General features: G+C 42.7%; 2 protein-coding genes across 4 annotated transcripts in view; one reads left to right on the top strand and one right to left on the bottom strand.

Moving 5' to 3' along the window:
* Nucleotides 1-18503, top strand: part of akna (AT-hook transcription factor) — a 36759-nt gene extending 18256 nt beyond the window's left edge. Inside the window, 12 exon segments of the mRNA XM_078271385.1 lie at nt 1005-1162; nt 1384-1545; nt 4432-4579; nt 4753-4856; nt 5129-5391; nt 5533-5683; nt 6205-6357; nt 6813-6934; nt 8591-8695; nt 8830-8925; nt 9092-9227; nt 17239-18503. Coding sequence (XP_078127511.1) covers nt 1005-1162; nt 1384-1545; nt 4432-4579; nt 4753-4856; nt 5129-5391; nt 5533-5683; nt 6205-6357; nt 6813-6934; nt 8591-8695; nt 8830-8925; nt 9092-9227; nt 17239-17452 — 1812 coding nt within the window. The 3' untranslated portion in view covers nt 17453-18503.
* Nucleotides 18504-18558: 55 nt separating this feature from the next.
* Nucleotides 18559-22290, bottom strand: part of stxbp1a (syntaxin binding protein 1a) — a 39471-nt gene continuing 35739 nt past the window's right edge. For 2 of the 3 annotated variants that reach the window (XM_078271144.1, XM_078271142.1), the window contains exon 20: nt 20259-20348. Coding sequence is in view for 1 of the 3 variants with exons in the window: in XM_078271143.1 (XP_078127269.1) it covers nt 20266-20348 (83 nt within the window). In the remaining 2 variants the exon portion in view is untranslated. Of the gene's footprint in view, nt 20349-22290 lie in introns of all 3 variants that reach the window. The other variant, XM_078271143.1, reaches the window with a different exon arrangement.

Raw genomic sequence — 22290 nt, 5'->3', positions numbered from 1 at the left:
TTAATGCACTCTGTCCTCGAACTGTACAGACAATCTATTTGGCTTTTAGACCTGCGCATGTAGTGTAAAACTCTATCGGCCGGCAGCCTGTCTCTGCATCTGTGCCACGAAGACTAGGGTAATTCTGAACAGAAATACAAAAGGGGATCTGTATTTGTAAATGTTGTACACACCCATAGAGAAAATCCTGTAGAAAAAACAACAACTCTACTGTATGTACTGTTTTATTTCCTGAATTGAAATCTTGAAAGATACAGTGGATGTTACATTTTGGATGTGTTCTTGTCCAGTGGATCTCTTATTTCCATGATCAACCTTTAGAAGCAAGGGATGCTGTTTAATGCTGAAACAATTAGTCAATTTGTCAACAGCTTCTCAAATGAGAGGAGTTTCTGCTTTTCTCTGTATCATTGTAATCTGAACATTTTTAAGTTTTGAGCTGTTGGTTGGAAAAAAACAAGTCATTTCAAGAACTAGCCTTGGAAATTGTGTTGGATATTTATCACTTTTTTGTTTAGATTTAAACTTGTTTTTTTATTTAAAAGAAGATATATATATATATATATATATATATATTTAAAAATAGCTCATATTTAAAAAAAAATGTGTTCTATTATATGGCCTAAACAATTATATGATAATTCATGAAAATAATTGTTAGTTGTAACCCTAAAGCTTGTAGTGGTGCTGATTTAAAATGTTCCATGTCTGTGTTGTCGTCATCTGGATTTATTTGTTATCTGATCAATACAAATTATTTCACTGAACGATAATAGTTTTGTGCTAAAAATACTTGTAGCAGTAGTAGCATACCTCAGTGATTCCCACATTCCCTAATCTCAAAAAGGATAATTAAACTCAACAAAAGCAGTTGTCAGCCCATTGGCATTCACATAATTTGACATTTGTTAGTTAATGGAGAACACACTCCTGCTATGAAATGACAGGATGCATTCGAAGCCACATCAGATTTTATAAAATGAACCAACTTCATCTCCTTCCAGAGCCCACCTGTGTCTTTGCTGGTCAATCCAGGAGAGGCAGCAGCGGGGGAGGTGAGCTCAGCCAGTGAAGAGGAGGAAACTCTGAATTCTCTCTACCTCAAACCTCTGAATGGCAAACGCAGACATACTGAACAAGACTTTGCCACACTAATGGATCAGTGAGTGGTGATGTTTGTGTTTTCAGTTTCAAAAATTGTGAAGAAGAGTTACCATCTGTACCTTTTGCTGTGTAATGTTTTTTGTTTTTGTTTTTTTTTTAATCAATGTTAGACATTCTTGACCCATATACTTTACATTCCTTTGCTCACTGTCAGAAAGAGATCTGAATAATAAGGAGGCTGGACTTCTATTATATCATATATTTCGTCCTTCCGTTTAGCTACCAAAGCTTTAAGGAACTTCCCAAACTTTTAGACCATAGCCAGAGGGAAGGAGCTATTTCTGCTGCCGTAAGAAGTGATCTGCAGCCTGGGGATGAGGAGAAAGAGAGACAGGGTCACAGAACTGGAAACTTCGAAGTCCAGAAAAGTGTTCCACAGAGGTAAGTCTTCAAAGAAGCCGACTAGATGAGCTGTAGTTTCATCAGCTGCTCAGTAATGTTTGTTCCTGTATTGGGCAACTGTGATGCATTGCTGTATCTGAGAATGTGTACTCTGCTGTCTAATTTTAATTTTTGTTATATCTTGAATGTTAAAATAATACTGCTATTTCACACATTTTGATAGAATTAGAAATTAGACAGAAATATGATCCAAAACAGACACACATACATGTAAAGGTATTTTATTTTTCTTGAAGAGAGCAAGAAAAACACAAACATCCAGTATACAGATACTGAGACATAGGATATACAATAGTTGACAGCATTTTTGCAAACTGTAAAATAATTCTCTCACTCGCGGCATGCATTCTAGACACTGAAAGCTCTACGGTGATTACACTAGAAAAGTGTTTAACCATTATACTGCATATGTCTAAGTGTGTGAGGAGGTTGCCAGCGGAGAGCCAGCATTGTTTTAGCTGCGGTTAGGCCTGCTAACACTACACGTTTAGTGGGATGTAATATATTGAAAGTCATTCAAGAGCATTTGCTGATGCTGAACACGGTACTACAGTTCCCAACATATCTGACAGTGTAGCGGACACCTGACTCCAAAATTCCGCCACATTGCTGCAATCCCAAAACATATGCATGAAAGAGCCCATGTTCCCATCGGCGCAGAGGTCACATATTGGGGAGCGAATAATTCTCATTATGTGGCGTTTCCTTGGAGTAGGGTAAGTCCTATGGATAAAGTTCAAGCAGATCTGCTGATCAGGATTCTACTACAGTGTTCCATAGTATCGATTCATCGAATTCTTCGTATTATAAGTAATAACGTGAAAAAGCTCAACGTGGTTTAATGTACCTAAACAATGATCAATCATTGATCATCAAATCATCATCGATTTATTTATTTTTTTGACAGTTTTCAGTGGTTATGAGGAATAATATGAGAGAGAAATTTGGTAATCCTTGATCATTGTTTATAGGTACAAGCTTTTTCCTCGCCATTTCGGTTTAGTTCTTTTGACATGCGTAAGTGTTTATTACAAGATATGGCCATGAGAAATTTGGTGATCGTTGTTTAGGTACATTAAACAACATTTTTTCACGTTAAGCAGAATGTCTGACAGGCAGTGTAGTGAACAGAGAAACGTGCAGCCAGCGCAGCAGCAGAGCGGCTGTGTCTGTGCCTGCCCTGTGGGGATAGAGATTGTTGTGGATTTTTTGGCATCTTTCGCTCAAGAATTATGTGTTATGGACTTTGTGAATTGAGCTCGAGGTTTTCAAAAAAGTGGTGGGTACAAAATGACTCATGACGAAATCTGGTAGGTACGCGTACCCACCGTCCCCACCGAAATCGACGCCTATGCCCAGATCCCTAGGTCACACCAAGTAGGATCTTCTAAAGCAGATGAAGAAAACAGGGAGTTCAATACAGATACCAAGGTTTTGGTTTGCCCCTACTTATTTAAAATACTGTGCAAAGCGTGAGGAGTGAATGGTGTATTCCACCATATGCCCTCACGGAACTTAAGATACAGAAAGGAAGAGAACCCAGGCATGTTATATGTAGTTTGTAGGTCATCAAAACATATTTTAATATATGTATGCCTCTGTCGCTCCAGGCAGGAAACGAGAAGGGGACGTTCCCAGTGAGAAGTGAGTGGTTATTAAAAATTGGACCGTTCAAATGCCCCTTTTGAGTCGTTCTGGACGCCTTCTCTGCTGTACGCCACACAGTGAGAAGGAAGAAAATAATAGGCCCTAGGCGTAGCTTGGAGCGTTGAAGTGGTATAGCATCATAAATCAAATCTTGCAGCCTGTGAGGTAAGGCGAGCCTCTCATCCACGGGCCTCTGTGAGACCGGTGCGTTAGGGTTGAGCCACGTTGAGAGGGGACGAAGCACAAATGACCAGAAGTGTTCTCCCTCCCCCCCCCCCCAAATATGAATTTGTTGACTAGTGAGTGTATTTTGTCCCATTAATTGGTGGGAGGAGGTAGGGGTAACATAGAGGAGAAGAAGTTCACCTGTGGCGGAACGACCATCTTAATAATACAGACACAGGTCCTTAGCAAGCGAGGAAGATGAGACCATCTTCATAAGTATATGTGTGGGCAGAGCTGCGGATCTAGTGTTGAATTTAAAGGCAATAATGCAGATTTCATCCAATTGATTTGTAGCCAGACGTAGTACTAAATTCTCTGAAGGTCTCTAAAATGTGGGGAATAGAGGAGGCCGCCTTATCCACAAACAGTATGTTATCCATGTACATTGCGATATGAAGCTTAGTATCGTTGAATATGATAGGAGGGTGAGGGTGCTCCCTAATCCTCTATGCTAGGGGCTCTAGTGAGAGGGCAAATAACAATGGTGGTTATTCCTTATAACAATCATAGCAGAAGGGTTACAGTAAAGCACTTTTGTCAATTTGATCAATTCAGTACCAAAGCCAAACCGTTCCAGAACCATCCACAAGTAGTCCCATTCTAGCCGATCAAAAGCTTTCTCTGCGTCTAGAGATAAGATGGCACAGGGAGAGACGACGTCACTGGCAGCATGAATTATATGTAGCAGATGGCGCATGTTGTCTGACGCTAAGCGTGTTTTTAATAAAGCCTGTCTGATCATGGTGAACTAGCTTGGTCATATAAGATTCACCTCGGATGGCTAATCATTTAAAGGTATTTTCGAGGGGAAGCTAGTTTCAGTAGCTCCACTGGACTAAATTCTCTGTACTTGTCTGTTTTTTGTTTTTTTTGGGATCAATTTTTTAATTTTTTTTTAGCAGCATTTATAATACAGACATACAGAACACATTCTGTACTAGCCAAATCCTACTATCGGAACCCTCCTGTTCTCACCAGTTGTCCTTCACGCAGGGCCTCCAGCCAGTCCACCACGCTCCCCGTTCATCCTCACAGAGGCAGAAGGACGTTAGAGGTGGGAAAATCCCACAGCAGTAGTCTGAGCAGTCTGGGAGAAATCACTTCATTGGAAAAGAGGAACTCCAGCAGAGTGCTTTCTCAGGTTTGTAAACTGCCAGGGTGAAATAACAGTCCTTATTTTTGCCTAAAACGTAGTGCGATTACACAAACAAAGCCTTTAATGACAATGTTGCATCTACATATAGAATATGTGATTTTCCATTACAGCGTATAGATAAATGTTGCATAATCTTTGTTCTGCGTTGCGTCGACCAGGATGGGATCATCTCTCCGGAGACGGACAGCGGGTTTGTCTGTTCGGAGAGCAGCCGTCTGACTCCGGCAGCAGCAGCTCATCTCCACCAGAGGGCTTCAGAGAGGTGAGGAAGTCCAACACTGCTTCTGTGCCTCCACACAAATTTACTGCATCATAAATCGTACCTCCTGTGCCATCCCCCACCCCTGTTACACACACACACACACACACACACACACACACACAGCATACTGATGTCTAACCTCGCAACTCTAAAGCCCCAGATTCCCCTATTTCATTACTGTTTATTTTTTATTTTGTATACAGTCTATTGCTGATCATATCTTTTGTGTTTTCTGTCTTTGCACGTTTGAATATTCTTCCATGCCGCGGCAGTGTTTCAGTGTCTCAGGAGGGGGACCCAGGGAAACCTCAGATAGACCCACTCTCAGCACCGTCTCCTGCTTCTGCACCATCACGCAGCCGCACGGCTACGGAGCCCAGAAGGGCCCCCCAGCTCAGCCGCGATAAGCCGAGGAGAACCAGACAGGGGCTGAGGAGACGCACTTTCTCCTGCTCTCCACAGCGGCGCGTCAGTCAGACAGAACAAACCAGGGCCGACAGCGGGACCAGTGAGTTTGGGCTGGAGAGCGACAGCTGTGAGTCTCCAAGTTCTGTCAGCAACTGGATTGTTGCTAATATTGTTGCCCTGTTATTCTCTTACTATGTTATTACTCCTATTCATTCAAGTGTTTTACTTCATTGTATATTTAACTTGCTGTCTTCATCTGTATCTGCAGCTCACACTGCATCTGCAGACAGACAGAATGACCAGTACACGGAATCTGTCAATTCCCTCTACAACTCCAGCCCAAGCTCCTCCCCCGTTGCACGGAATCACCATGGCGATTCTCTCAAAGCACTGAGCTCCAGTCAGGTGGCCAATCGCAAGTGAGTATATGTAGCAGCAGCTGCTATGGCAATAACCGTGCAAACACGGCCGGGTTTATGTCTCTTGTCTGCAGAGAAATTGATATTTTCCTAAATGAATCTTGATTTGTTAACTCCTGCAAGTTTACCCTGTTACATCAAGCCACACATCTCACAAAATGCTGAACCTTCCTTAATGTTTCGATCATCACATTCTTGTATGTATTTTATTACAGAATCGGCCGCTATTGAATGTGGTTGCGTATTGGGAGGTACTCTGATGTTTCCTGCATGGTGTGGTGTTTTATCACTCTTTTTTTTCAAAGAGCGTGTGTACGTTTGGACTGACAACTGCATGGATACATACTGGTGATTTGGTCACTTGAATATTTGCACAGCGCAGCACTTCAGTGGTCACATTTACTGGACTTTACTACTGTTTGACCTTGGATACGTGTGGGATTGAACAAAAAAAAACATATGTACTAAATGCAAACATGACCCCCCAACTGGATTGTTTAATGTGATTTTATTGTTTTTAGTGATGCAATCCAGACGCTGCAGGGCGAGGTGAACCGACTGAGGGAGAGACTAGAAAGCTGTCTGAGAAATAAGAAGCCTCTGAGCTCTGCGAGAGCAGCTCCTTCGGCTCACGAGTACTACACTCACCACAGCACCTCCACACCTCGCATCAGGTTGGTTTTTATCTTCCAGGTGTATACCACAGCAACAATGCCCAGGCCACTGCAGTTTGTCTGCAACGTCAAAAAAAAAACAAAGTTAGAAGAGTAAATTAAATCAGCAATAGCTTAAAAGCACAATAGGGAATAAAAAATAAAAACAATGGGTCTTTAAATTAGATTTGAAGTTTTCAGTCATAGAGCATGCCTTAATATTGGACGGGAGGCTGTTCCAAAGCCTGGGAGCAGACACGGAGAAAGCACAATCCCCTTTAGTTTTGCAGTGTGAGTGAGGGACGAGGAGAAGCTGTTGTGAGGATGACCTGAGCGATCTGGGGCCAGAATATGGAGTTAGCGGGTCCGCATGGTATTGTGCAGCAAGTCCATTCACGCCTTTAAAACCAAACGGTAGGTTTTTAAAATCGATTCTATACAAGTTGTCCGTAATTTGGTCTTCTCCCATTGCTTAGGTCTGGGGAGCAATGGAGTGATGTCAGACAGACGGTGGATGAGGTCGAAGAGTCTACAATGAGACGAACAATCAGGAAGAGACCGCTTTCTGCACACAGACGAAAATCTCAACCCGATATCTGTAAGTTGATCTGAATTTACTGAACTTCCTAAACTCAGAACCTTGCTTGCAAGATCTTGTAAAATCCAAATGTATACACCATGCATACATGAGCCCTAAATGGCAATGCATTATATTTGGTCGTACTCAGGATTTGGTCCAAAGAGAATAACGCATAAGAACCCAGCTAAATGTCTACGTACGACGACGAAGCTGCATAGAGAAAACATGTATCCGCTTGCATCCAACCACAAACTGATCTCATGAAGTGGCGTATATATGACACGCTACTTCGTATGCCATTATTGGCATGTTATCAAGACGCATACTCGCTTTTTAGCGTGTTTATCAACGCCGTTTGGCCTCCATTGACTTACATTACCTTGCGATTGCGTGTCAATTTACGGTGTAGCGAGTAGTACGAAAGGGCGAAAATCCGCGTAGGGAGGTTGGCCGGGGTGGAGGATGGGTCAAACACAGGACTTTTACCCAGGAGAGCTGGGATCGTGTCGAGCGTCTCACGTTTCCTAAACTCAACCGTTGCATTCTTCTTTTACTAAACCCAACCCCGTTCTTCTTTTCCTAAACCCAACTAGTTCTTATTTTCCTGAACCCAACACGTCCACTCAAAATGCATACAGATAACACGCGTGTGTGTTTACGTCCGCTGTATACAGCGTAGACATATGGATAGCTCAAAATACAGATAACACGCCACGTGGCTTAAGAAAGTGGCTGTGTATGTTTACACGAAATCACAATGTCATGTTACCAACCACCGATTGTTTAGACACATTAGCAAGCACATTCATCTTAAGAAAACATAGCATACGATTTAATGGATGTCATTTTTTATTTCATTGACGGGTTCAGAGCCCTCTACACCTCAGCATCTGGTGTCCAAGTGTACTCAAACATCTGTTGCAGCACCAGACAACCTCTGTTCACACACAAATGCTGTCCGAGGCAGAAGAAACCCCAGTAAGAACATACTGTACATCCCTCTACTGCAGACACTGTCGTATATAAACTTTCTCCAAGCAAAAATAAATCCAGTTGACTTTTTAGGCAATGTCAGACATTTTAGCTGATCCAGTCCAATCCAGATGGTCCTCCGGTGACTGAGCAGATTTGGAGTGTCGTGGCACATTCAGACGTGTTGACAGTATCGTCGTTACAGGATTTGAAGAGCCTGTATTCAGTTTCTCTTATTAACAGGACATCCCAGTGCCTTGTCTGCACAGTTCGGAACAGAGATACATGCGATTGAACATTCATTTCTGCAATTCTGCATTCAAATCTCTTTTGCAAGGACACGTGACTATATTGAGACACTGCAGTGCTAGTAAACTCTCTGACACCTGACAACGTACTGTATGAACAGAGCTTTTGTCATTGCTCCTACGAGGATTTTACAGCTTACTTCAGCGTCTCCTGCCCTCACCGGCTTCCAAATACTCTCTCAAAATGTGAGCTACACTATTATATTTATAAAGATAGAACAAACAGAAGTGTGACTACTTGTGAATTCATAGCGACATCTCTTCATGTCAACACAGACGTTTAATAATTAACAGTGTTAAAATGATTTTAATGTATTTTTAATGCAAATCGACCAGAACAGATTGCGTCTACCCTGCTGGTAAGTGTAGTTGTGTGTGTGTGTGTGTGTTGCAGGGCAGCGTACCGGTGTGTCTGAAACAGCAGATGAATTTGACAGCAGAGGGCGTCCAGCTCCTCTTTGTCCTCAGTGTTCGTTACACCACCGAGGGCGATCTGAAAGTAAGGAAGCTCCTTCATCTTGAGCAGGAATTTTATGTTTTGTCTTTCTCTCTACGTGTTTGTTGTTGACTTTTTATGCATTCAGGCAAAGAGGATGAAATCTATAATTGTCCCGCTTTCTTTCTTTTCTTCAGTCCCAGTCGGTGGCGACAGAGAGCCAACCCACTCCTCTTGCTATCATAACTGTTCTCTCTTTGGACGCCCTGAACCCTACAGAAGCAATACGCCAGGTTAGCTGTGGTGCTGCTTAGACTCACTGTTGACAGAGAATTGAATTCCGAGCGCCAATAGGGAGGCGTAAACAGTTATCTCTTTATCCTCCAGTTTGCGGTAAATAAAATGAGTTTAATTATGTGAAGTGTTAATGGCGCTGCTGGCCTGCTCTGTGATTTACAGACTGTCACAGAGTCTCAGACTCCCCCACGCACACAAGCCGCCAACCAGTCGACAGAGCTGCGAGGAGCAGATACTTTGCAGCTACAGCTCCTCCTACACTGCTGCAATGCATGCCAGTGTGCCCGCCACCACTCCTGTAAGTAACCTGCCCTCTCGTCACACACACACATACTTGACAAACTTAATATATACAGAAGCCGATTCCCTGTTACAGTACATACTACGTACTGGGAAAGGGCCGAAACAAAGTACACTATACAATCGGGGATTAAAGTTCTCTGTTGCTAAGACAGACTTCCTTCAGATGGATTCTAGGGAGGCCAGGTATGACCCAGAACTGGCTTTCGAGCACATAATCCATCTCCTACGCAATTAGGAAAATAACATATTTATACCGCATGCCAAAAACTGCATGGGATTTGCCTAAATGTCTGTAAAGGGGAGACTATTTATTTAATACCCTACCAAAATGTAGCCTTAATTGATTTAGCCCGCTTCCCTACAAGCTTGCAAGACATTGGCCTTTTTCGAAACCGCATTCTATACTAGCATGGTGTGCTGATTTGGCCAAAAGGTAGCATGTAGTATGCAGTATGCAAGCAATAGCAAAATCTGCAGTAGTATGCCAAAAATACCCAGATGTCGTACTGATTCGGGAAAAATATCCAGTGTGCCTTGGGCCAGTCTACCTCGCCTACTGTATCCCACAATGCAAAGCGCCGGAACAATCAAAACAGCCGCGGTTTGGAAACTTTTTGCAATTTTTTTTTTATGCAAGAAATCAGCTGTGTAGAGTTTGAATATGGGCAGTTGTACGAGCAGCTCAGTCCTCCATGTCGGGAAATAGGCTGAGGGAGTCAACTAATTCTAGGAAAGGGTTCCATGTATTTAGGAATGTCGAGAAGGAGCCTTTCATAGATGCGCTAAGCTTCTCGAGCGTCAAGTTGTCAAGCACTTCTTTAATCCAACAGTCATGCGTAGGGGGGCAGGCGAGCGAGCCTCTAGTTGAACAAGATCAGTCTCCGGGCTAGCAGAGATGTAAATGCCAGGGCCCGCCTCCGTGCAACAGGTAGGTCCGCGTGAGGGGAAATGCCAAAAATGGCTGATAAAGGGTTAGGTGGGACAGTGTGATTAAACGCTCTGCTCAAGGTGTCAAAAATGCAACGTCAATGTCAATTCAGGGCAAGACCAGAACATACGAGTATGGTTGGCAGGGGACTGATCACACCTGTTACAGGCATCCCGAACAGTGGAGTATATTTTAGACAATTTTGCATTTGTGTAGTGGACTTTATGAAGGACCTTGCATTGGATTAGGCCATGACGAGCACATATGGAAGAAGAGTGAACCACAGCCAGAGCATGGTCCTATTGTCGGTCCGTAATATTCATGTCATGTCAGATCGCCCTCCCACGCAGCTTTTGACAAAGTACGAGGGTTCGAAGGAATCGTGCAGTGCAGAAACACATTTCTTACGGTTGGGGTCTGTCGCCAGGAGGGAGTCAGTCAGGTCTTCGGGGGTGCGGTTAGGGAAGTGGGGGAATGTCTTCTTGACAATATCTCTAATCTAGAAGAAGCGAAAGAGGTGTGACTTCGGCAAGCCATAAAGGGAAGAGAGCTCTGTGAAGGACGCAAATACGCCATCCTTGTATAGGTCCTTGACACTGACGATACCCTTACTGCGCCAGGTCCTAAATGCCAGGTCTGAACTCGAGGGCGTACAGCCTGACCTAGTATACTGCGGAATAAATCGATTTAACTGTTTCATACCGCATACTACAGATGAACGCAGTATGCAGTAGGTACTGCACTGCAGTCTGTAGTATGAGGTAGGCGATTTCAAAAATGGCCGCGGTTTGGTTGAAATACCAATGGATGCCTTTGGTCATCTAGTTTCATATTCACTATATTTAGTCTAGCTTTAAAAACGGAGCCTCTACAGTCTCTTAAAGACAGCAACGTTGGCCAAGATCTCTTACGGCTAAAAGATCAATCTCGGGATTTTACGAATCGATATTGAAACGAAGACCGGTTGGAATCTTACTTCTTTTTTTTTTTTTTTTTAAACACATTCTTAACGGTAAATTGTCTGTTTTTATTCTTTTTGTATGTAAATCGAGATATATGTAAATCTTTTTTTTTGTGATTTCAATGAGGGCCGATCTGTTTAAAGTGCTTTAGTTAAGGCTAAGGTCAGTGGAGTGTTTTATTGGGTTACAGTACATTAAACCAGCAAAATGGAGTCAAAGTGTCAACTGTCAAGACGGTTTCCCCATGGCACTCCGTAAGATTTTAGGGCTGCTCTTAAGCGCAGATACAAGAAGAAGGATGTCCTGGGGACCTCAAAACTAGCTCTCGGGTCTTCAAAACTCAACATACCTTTCTCATAGCTGGTTTACAGTATAAATGCCTCTGTAACTCCACTGCTTAGAAGCAAATGGTTTGTTACCAGACATTAAGTGTGTATTGTGCCAAATTGGGGTGTCCAGGTGCCACTTGTTGGTGTAGCGTAGTTGCTCCTCCACCTGTTTAAAGTTGGTCAATCTGTTGGTGATAATAGGGCCATAGGCTAGCATACTTTTGTGGACACACACCTGCAAAGGCAAGGTCTTGCAGTCTTAGACTTCCAGTGAGGTTTTGCTCTATTTCTGTCCATGGGACTGTAGATGAGAGGTCTATCCACACTCTGAGGGCCCGTAGCTGAAAGGCTCTGTGATACACTTTAAGGTTGGGGAGGGCCAAGCCTCCCGTGTTTGAGGTACGTTGCAGGGTAGAGTATTTTAGCCTAGGTTGTTAATTATTCCAAATATATTGCCGAATTAAGGTATCAAGTTTCTTCCAGAAATGTATGGGTGGGGGTAAGGGGATCATTGTACCTGAGAAATTCACACGAGGAACTATGTTCATTTTAACAACGGCAATCCTGGAGCGTAGCGATGCCGGCAACGCAGACCAATATACTTAATATAGTTCCATAGTTGTCCTGGACAACTTGCTGTAGGGATGCGTGTATGGTGATGTCCAAATATGTAATTTTGCTTTGGATTGGCATTGTAACCCTAACGGTTGATGCCACATGCCTGTTCAATAAAAGGTTAGATTTATTCCAGTTAATTTTATAGCCTGAGATTGAGCCAAATGCGTTGAAAATCATCGACAAAATATCGTCTGCAAATATTGACATTGAGTTGCTACTGGATTTAATCTGGATATAACGGATTTTATTTTGCCTTACGGCTTGGGCTAACGGTTCAAGAGAGATTGCAAATAGCATGGGGGAAAGCAGGCATCCCTGTCGCAAGCCCTGCTGAATGGTAAACGCCTGAGAGTGCAATGCATTGGTTGGGATTCGCATATAAAGTACGCACCATGTCAAGCCTCTCCACTACCTGCCACGAGTAGTTCCACTCTAGGCAGTCAAAAGCCTTTTCCGCGTCCACTGATAAAACCGCTGCCGTTGTCGGAAGGTTTTCGGCTTCTTCTATTACATGAATTACATGTCTGCGTATATTGTCTGCGGCATGACGCTTGGGTATAAAACCCGATTGGTCGGGGTGGACTAGCTTTCCGAAAAAGCGCCGTAAGCGGAGAGCCAGGACTTTGGAATAAAGCTTAATATCAGTCCCGATGAGGCTGACGGGCCTGTAATTTGAGCAATCCGTAGGATCTTTACCCTTCTTCGGTGTAACGGAAATCCGCGCGGTGTTGGTGGAAAGTGCCCTTCTCCACGGCTGAAGTTAAAGCTTGTAAAATTGTAGGTCCTAATATGTCAAAATACTGTAGTAGAATTCTGATGGAATTCCATTCAACCCCGGTCTTTTCCATTTTGTAACTGTTTTTAATGCCGATTTTAAGTTCCTCTAAGGTTATCGGTTGACCCAGTTCTTCTGCCACCGTGTCTGAGCCGGGTTGCGGGAGGACTCATACAACTTTGAGTAAAAGGATTGAAAAGCGACGCTGATATCCTTAGGATTTGTTGAGATACCTCGGTCTGCTGTCGACAGTAGCTCTGGATTCGCTTTGTTTTAATTTCAGAGCAAGCAATTTTTTACAGCCGTTAAAATTGTAATTTTGCCTCACTCAGCTCTGGACTTGTGAGTAGAAGAGAGAAGAGTTTGCGTAGATTTAGAAAAACAAGTCTTAAGAGATTGCTCTAACGATTTCCAGCATTCTTCCAACTACGCTATCCATGCATCTCCTTTCCTCTTCAAATCCTCTCTTCCCGCGAAGGAGGATGTAAAATCTCTAATAAATCCTTTAGTTGCCTGCACGATTCGGGGGAAAGTACGAATCACCATTTTTTAGCTTAAAATTGATAACACGATTCTCGGCCACGATTTTCTTCTCACGAAGCGTAATGTTTATTGCACACACGAACCATGACAAAACAAAACAAATTGGCAGTACCAAACATAGCACATTGCGCATCACCACACCACGTAAACATAGAGGCTTCAATGAATAAAGTACATACTGGCCATTTAAGTACGGTAGTAAATAGTGAAATATAACACATTGAACTAAATATGGCCCGGATACAGGCTCTATCTGAACTCCTTGATAAATGTCTTTACATAATTAAAACATGTCAATCAACATGCTGCGGCTACAGCTTCAGTCGCTAGAGAAATGGAGTTTGTCAATTGCCAATTTAAGTACAGTATAAAAAAACAATGATTTCTTAGCACACTCTAACTGCTTGCCTTTTATAGAATTAACATTCAACTGGCCATTCAAGTAGATTACCAAAAATCAAAGTTTATCGCACCGCGCTGACTGAGATCGGTTGAGTATATAGCATCCTGTAGTAGTCCTCGTAAATGAAAGATTTTTGAAACGGCATGTCTATTTTTGTCTCGGCTGAGATGAGAACAATCGGAACACGGCAACAACCCGCGCAGCACTGCAGACAATTCACCACTGCGGGCGACTACATAGAGCCCAAGTGTTTATGTCGGTAGGATTAACCGATGAAATGCCTTCTCCTAAAGCTAAAAACCCCTATCGCAGCGGTGCAGTGCGTGTGTCGCTAGCGCGCCAGGATTTTGATGGGCCAGTTAAAATAAGCCAAAAAAAAGTACAGCGACTCATGGTGTGGCTCTTGTGTCGCTGTTCTCGGCTCAATGCCAAAGCAGACAAAGACGTACACCTTGGCAGTAAAGAACCAATACTACAGAATTGTAGTGCCCCCCCACTGTTTTTGTGTGTGTCTGAGAGAGTGTCTGTCTGTGTGTTTGCATGTCTGTCTATCTACCTGTGTGCCTGTCTGAGTGTGTGTCTGCGCGTTTGTCTGTCCGAGTGTGTGTGTGTCTGCGTGAGTCTATCTACCTGTGCGTATGTGTCTGTCTGCGTGAGTGAGTCTGTGTGCGTTTCTGTGTGAGTCTGTCTGTGTGTTTGTGTGTCTGCGTGAGTCTATCTACCTGTGTGTATGTCTGTCTGTGCGCGCGCGCGCTTGTCTGTCTGAGTGTGTACCTCTGTCTGTGTGTGTGTGCGTGCGCGTCCGAGTGTGTGTCTAAGTGTGTGTGTTTGTCTGTGTGTTTGTGATGGTAATTGATTTGTGCTTTACAAGGACAGATGACACCAGCGGTCATTTGGAGGCATTTCCTGTGTGTGAGTGATGTTTTGTGGGTTCCGAGGAAGTTTGTAGCATGCGATTGTGGCCTGAAGTCTGAATATGGTACATGCATGGGTTGGTGTGTTGGCCCAACGATCGGCAGCTGGTGCCCGTTACCTGAACGGCAAGGGCATGGCCGAGCATCCGCACCTGCGGCAACGAGCACCTCCCTACAGCATTTGAGGCGTCGTGCGCGCGAGGCGGCCAAAGACGGCGGAGGACAAAGACACAGGAGTCGGAACGCCAGAGACATAGCGGGAGCCCGGGGCCAAAGCCCCCACGACAGCCCAAGCGTGACACAATAGCTCTACCCTACCTGCAAATGGACTAGCAAACGCACACCTTGCAGACGACGGCTGAAACCTGAAAAAATGAAACCTACCCGTGCGTGCGTGCCTCGACGCACGCGCAAACAGACAGGCTGAGGGGGAAAAGCTGACGTCGCACGCACAAAAGCTGAGAGGGACAAGCTGCCGTTGCAGGATTTCACCCAACCCCCTATCCACGGAGCCAGGCCGACGCAGGTGTGCTCGTTCAGCAATTATCACTCAACCCAGAAAAGACAAAGGGCGGGCAGTCACAAAAATGCTGTGCTTGAAACTGACAATATACCTTGTACAATAATGTTCTTACCATTTGCACATAAAAATAACAATGTAAACGCGTGTTTTTGTGTATGCTTATTTACCTTTCCTTTATTGTGTGCGCCTTATAGGTTTACAAAGTGAAAAAGCCCAAAGGCGCTTACCGTCTCCGACGGGAAATGGCGTACGCAAACAGCTCTATTGTACTTCTGCGACCGATGCGCGTCACTCTGTATAGCGCTCGCCTAGCCGCTAGCGTGGCGCGCCCTCGTACTCTCCTTCAGACCGGCTGCTAGTCCTTACCTAGGTACCGCTCGTGGGCGACTCCCAACAAAGATGAAACTCAAGCGAGATGCCGCGCTCTGCGGCTAAAACGGAGAGCTCAACACACAGGATGAAAAGAGGAGCTGCAGCAATGTGCGGTACAACAAAAATATGGTGATTTTTTTTAACCGTGTAAACCTATTCCGATATAACCTCTACAATTACCGACCTAAAAATGAGCATAGTGTCAGCGCTTTAGAATCGCAATCACAAAAAGCTTTATTGCCAAGTACGTTTTTTACACATCCAAGGAATTTCTTTTGGTGCCGTAGGTGCATGTCACAACTATAAAAACAACAAAAAACAATACGTGTGTGTATATATGTGTATATATGTCAAAATAACGCGTTAAAAAAATTAACGCAGATTAATCCATTCCATATTGACGTTTGCATACAGATGAAAATCTGGTACCACTGATATGTCTGCGCTTCTCTCTGATGCTCTGAAACAGACGTTACAAACCCCGCTGCATGTGACGCTAGTTAACACTATACTCAACAGCAGCTAACGTTAGCCTACCGCTAGCTAGTAGCTGGATTAAACACGGTTACAATGCTGACAGCTAACGCTAAACGGTGTAAAGTGTGACTGTGTTTTACTGTAGAGGATTCAACAATCTGCACCTGTCGTCGGAGAAACAACACAGACGGTGCGTTCAATGAAACTGGTAAACTACAGCCTCGTGGTGCATTTGAAGTTATTGTAAATGTCCTTTTCCTATCTGGTTGTTGTTTTGTCGTTCAACAGCAATTTACTAGTGAAATAAATTGTTATACATTATTATTATATATATACATATACACACTCTCACTCTCTCTCACTCACTATGTATTAAAAATAGAAAGAGCAACAAAGCCCAGATGGAGTGTGGAGAGTGTCAGGGTGGTTTCTGTGCCTTGTTGATAAGGCTAGTGGCGTAAGTTCTGTTCCTGTGGCGTGAGGTTTTGGTCCCAATGGACCTTAGCCTACTGCTAGAGGGCAGCGACTCAAAGTTTGTCACCGGGGCGGGAGGGATCGGCCGCAATCTTTCCAGCACGCTTCAGAGTCCCGGTGGCAGACCAATGACTTCTTTTGACATACCAACTATAACCTGTTTTGGAGTTTTTATAACATACTATACTATGGTCTGTGTTTGTTGGAGAATGTGTGCAATTGTATGTTTCAGGGTCTTACATTGACAATGTTCTGCTCTAAAAAGGCACTGCGGAACAAACCTTTACCTAAATGTGAGAAAAGACTGCGTACGTACCGTAATGTGGAGACCTCCTCTATAACTTGTTTAACAAATTAGACGGTGTGTATGACTCGACCTGAAAATAAATTGGTTATGAAACAGCTGGAGGTTAGATAACACGTTAAGTACAATATCTCTGGAAACATACCTTTCTTTCTCTTTGTGAAGATTTATTGACAGTGACGCTCCAAATTCGCAGTTTGACATCCGTCGGCGTACATATTCTCTTTTCCTGTTAGTCCCAAGCGACAACTAAATTTGTATGTTATACTTGTACGCAAACTGCAAAAACTACTATAAAAATACTACATAGTACATTTTGTTTGTCAAATTTAATCTGAACTGTCAAACTCATTTTTCTCATCATCAACCTTACCTTCTCTTCAGGTTGTACTCTTCGCCCCTCTACGTGTCTCCTAGCAATAGCACTGGCACCTCAGGGGTCAGGGGTCACAGAGAGGTGAGGGGGAGGACAAGACGCTCCCCGTCGGTAGACAAGCAGCGCTCCGTGGACACGTCTCTGAACAGAGCCATCAGAGCAGCTCGTCACATGAAGCGCACCTCTGGACACATGGCTCGCTCTCTGGCTACGGGAGTGTAATAGCAGCAGCTCCTCACTTAGTCCTGCAGCTACACAGGCAGCTCAGACAGCAGGGGCTGAAGGGAGGGAATGCATGACCAGGTGAATAAAAAAAATCTAAACTCCTTCTCTTCTTGTAACTTTTCTTTGCTTCCTACATTTGGAGAAAAAGCTGTTACTGGAGCTTTGTTTACTGCATTAAAAAAAAAGTAATTTTATGGCAACATTTAAGTCTCAGGTGGCCAGACATGAATTTGTTTCTTCTTTGTTTCTTGTCACAAAAAGAATTTCAAAAGATGTGCTGGCATACATTGAAATGACACTTTCTAAACTGACGTAGTACTGTAGATCATGATGATTTTCAAACCCATGAAGAAATTACATCACGAGAAGTTACAGCTGTCTCGAAATGGCAGTTGTCGTGAGGTAATACTCAGTTATTTTTTAGCTATTTATTGATCGTGTGACTGTACGCAATTATGTATTTTTTTTTATATTTTCTAGTTTGTAGAAATGTAAGTATTTCAGTGTTTTTTTTAGTTGCAGTAAAAGCGTTTTTCCTTTCCCGATACAGTAGCACGCTACTCTGTTGTGACTGAGTCGGTTGTGGATAGCCGTACGAGACCTCCGCAGATCTATTTTGTGAATGGTCGACCCGAGATGCCGGATATCCTCAACATTAGCTTCTATGTTGTTACAAGTTATTTTGTATGTATAAACTACACATTTTAAATTGTGCCGTTTGAGAATGAAATTTCGTACAGTATTTTTATAAGCTTGCAAGTTTAACTTAAGTTAAAGTCCAACTGACCAGCTTTATGTGGATCAAACATTCACACACCAGCACTGTAAAGGCTTTTAACATAAAGAGATAAATATACTGTTGTTGTACAGATTATTTCATGGATTGTATTCTCACATTGAAATTGTCTTCTATACCATAAAACTGTGAATACTGTTTTTTTGTTCATTTTTTTTGTACCATTATTTTTCCAACTGTAGGTCTAAAAAATATTTTGCAGGGAATCTTTTCGGTTGTCCCTAAGGAGCCAAATAAAAGTGAAAAATAACATTTGGTGTCTCTGTACTGTTAAAAAGATAGTACTAAAAAAAATGTCCTCAAAGTCTTTAATGTAATGGAAGCCAATTTATTAGACAGCCTTAGTACATAGGTACACACGGAAATTTAGTTTGTGCTTAAACACTCGCAAACATACAATCCCGATAAGTTAAACAGTTTTAGGATTAATGCATCGCTATTATCTTTTCTCTGATAAATAATTCTGATATAAATCAATTGATTTAACAGAGTAAACCCTATACAACAGCAAATTATAATAAAAAAGAAAATGAATGCAAAGTCAAGCGTTTGCATCACAGAAAACGCATTATAGTGCAATGTACAACTTGTTTGGCCAGGAAAGAGGGAAGGGAGGAGGAAATAAAAGCCATTCACCATTGGAGGGTTTTACATTGCACCAGAGGAGGAAACAGACAAAGAAAATATATATATATATTAGTTCTTTTTCTGAGTTGACCACTAACAGCTACAGCTAAAACATCACAAACACGGCTGCTTCACATTGACATTTTTTAAAGGAAAGGTATCGCTACTTCACAGTCAGAAATATCACCAGTCAACAGTGAGACGCTAAAACAGCAACATATGGCCCATACGCAACACTACTCAGTGCACGGCCCAATTAAACATTGTTACTAACCAATGATAAGACTTAAATCTGACAGAATACAATACTGAAATACAACTGGCCCTTTTTAAGATTATTCATTACATATTAGCAAGCAACGGCCTTTTCGACATTAAAACGTGGAGTTTCTCTGGAGAAAGGAAAAGGTTGTGGCAAGTAAATACTTTACAGTCTCGTTTACCGGAGGAGGGATAATTCTGGCTTTTTGCAGAGCTCTCTCTTTCCAATTTCTACCCAAACGAGCGTTTTTTAAACAAATACTTCAATGAAAACGTATGTTTTGAGTATCTGACATGCGGTGGGCTAGTAGCTTGCTAATATCCCTGCAGAGGACTGGGAGGTTAGCTTGGATACATAATGCTCTCACTATCAAAAACATACATATGCACGTCTACGCTCCCGCAGCGTAGTCTGCTTCTCCTCCGTTCAATATTTCCATCAAAATATGGCCGAAAAAAACTGTTTTTCTTTGTCGCTAAAGTTTACAGGTAGACCGTTGAGTAGAACACTTCGAAAAGTTTCAAAGCGAGTATTTCTACTTTATCGATACTCAAAACAAAGGTTTTCAGTGTAGCATTCAAGCTCGAAGTCTAGGAAAAAGTGCCAACTCTGCGGGTCCCAGAACATCCACACTGGATACAAACACATAAACGGTCCACACAAGTCCAAGCATGCTACTGAATACGAACATCTCAAATGGGCAGGGGGGACTCCTCTCTGATGAATATATTTATATATGTATATTGCATGTTGACCGATACATATTTTACAACATCAACCTCTCAAACTGCACATCCCTCCTCGACCCGCTTCCAATAAAACTCACACCGACAAACCCAAAGGAACAAACGAGGGAAAACATAGCATACAATATTACATTTTGGTACTTTCAGTTTTAAATGGCCTTCTGTTCTGATATTTAAACCTTTTTAAATAAGTTCATTTAGTTGCATCCATTGTAAAACATGAGAATACTTGCAACATTGTTATTCTTTGATACAACATATATTTTTTTATCATCTAAGATGTATTTTTCTTCTCAAGCAAGATGCATACACAATGATGGGGTTTGGGAAAGGGGGTAGGGTTAAGAGTTAAAGAGGAGAGAGACGTGATTGGAGGATCTTAGCTTGCAACTTCCTCGTCTGGTTTGTTCATGGCCTTGAGCTGCTCCAGCAGGCTGGTGGGGGTGAAGATGTGGGTCGATCCTGGAGACACGCACATGCAGAAAACACACACACACACACAGAGCGTTAGACCTGTACGTTTGGAAGGAAACCGATGAAAAATGTGTTTTCAGCTCTTGCTATGAATGCCTACTGTAGATGAGGGCAATCTCACATAATGTGGAAAGTAAAGATAGAAGCGCTGAGCAGCCCAAAGTTAGAAAAGCGTTAGCCAACAGGTTCAAAAGGATCAAAAAGGTTGATACACTAATTCTAAAAGGTGGGAGATAACTCAGTACTTGTACTGTCATAAACTAGCGTCTCAATGTTGTTTGTCTCCAAAGTATTGATATTTTTGTATGTCCTAAAGACTTCAAAAACTTAAAAGACCTATGTCAGCCCGTAGAGGAACATGTACTCTTAACTGATCTGAAAGCAAGAGACAATCCCCAAAACTAGTAGGTATGACTAGATTCACTGGACAGACTCAAATTCCTTAAATTATCCAAATTTAAGATTTTATTTCACATCTCCAAGTATATATCCATCATCGCTGAGATTCAACATGTCTGAATCTTGACTTGTCTGAGTAAAGTACCATGTAAACATCTTCCACCTCTGACCAATACTCCTTCACTCTACAAACATAAGCCGTGTTAAATCACATGCAGCTGAACAAGATGGAAGCACACAGATCAGTGATGGCACCACACAACTGTCGCAAACTAAAAACAGTAGGTGGGCTAGTAGAAGTCCTGCAACAATAGGTCGGTCTACACGGCACAGGTAAACAGCTGTTAGAAAGCTGTGCACATGACCGTGTGGGCCTTAAATTAAAGAGCGTGCAGAAAAATACTGCTAGACAAAGCAACAACAAAAAAAAGAGACAAAAGCAGATCTTCTCTACATGTCATGAAATCCCAAACCAGAGAGTTAGGTCTATCGTCTTCCATAAATATGAATGAAAATGTGAAACTCTGTAACTCTAATAATGAATGATGAACCGTTGTGACAGCTGAAGACACATTTCAGACATTGTAACACTTGAAAGATGCTCGATTGGAGTAAAGCAAACTTTTCGCCAAATTTGACCAATTCCATTGATTACTGCCATCTTAATTCTTTATCGTAAAAATGCCAAAGAAAACATTTGATTTACTCCTCACACCTGTCCAACATTGTCAACAGTATTTGACCTACAGTACATTGGTTTGTTTCTGTTGCAAAGCTGCATGTTTCCTCCACTTTGGTTTGATTAGTCGTTTACCTCAAAGACGTTCACCTACGGTAAAACTCAACTGGACCCTGAGTGAGGGGTCAGAACGGGAAGTGGAGGTAGATAAAGGTAGAAACAGGAGAGAAAGAGGCAAGCCCATCTCGAGTTGGGTCGTTATGGTGATGCGGGGGTTGGAGTCGTAAGGGCTCGTGGGTGGGGGTTTAGTGTGGGCCACGGGGGTCAACGTCGGACTGACCTCGCCTGCTTCTCTGCTGTTCCCCAAACACGCAGCTTCGTGGGCCTACTGGCCTCAGAAACACAACACTGTGACGTTGATCTCCAATGTCGCCAAGTTATTGTACGAGGCTAGGTTTAGACCAAAATAGCATAACAAAAACAAAGACTTGTTTTAGTAGGTGATGGCCATTTTGCTCGGGAAGTGGTGTTGAATGCAGCAGTATGGGGGGTGGGCAGCCATACTGCTTATGGTGAGTGCTGCTTACTGAGAAAACCATAAAACACTGGTGTGTAAACGATATCGCTTTAGCAGATTAGTTAGGAATGAGATGGATGCCCAGGACTGCAACATCAATCTTCAGTGGATGAATGTGTGTTCAAAAATAGCCTTGCTAATACTTTACAGAAATAAGCAATAAGGTGGTCATTGACATTTATGCAAATAGGTATTATTTATGACCTCCGCCAAAGAGTTTTTAATGTTGCCATGTGTTTGTTTGTTAGCAGGATTTCTCAAAAAAACTGTGTTTA

This window comes from Sander vitreus, chromosome 16 (assembly GCF_031162955.1).
Source record: "Sander vitreus isolate 19-12246 chromosome 16, sanVit1, whole genome shotgun sequence".
Taxonomy (NCBI): domain Eukaryota; kingdom Metazoa; phylum Chordata; class Actinopteri; order Perciformes; family Percidae; genus Sander; species Sander vitreus.
The sequence above is the reverse complement of the archived record's forward strand: the minus strand, read 5'-3'. Positions and strand labels throughout refer to the sequence as shown.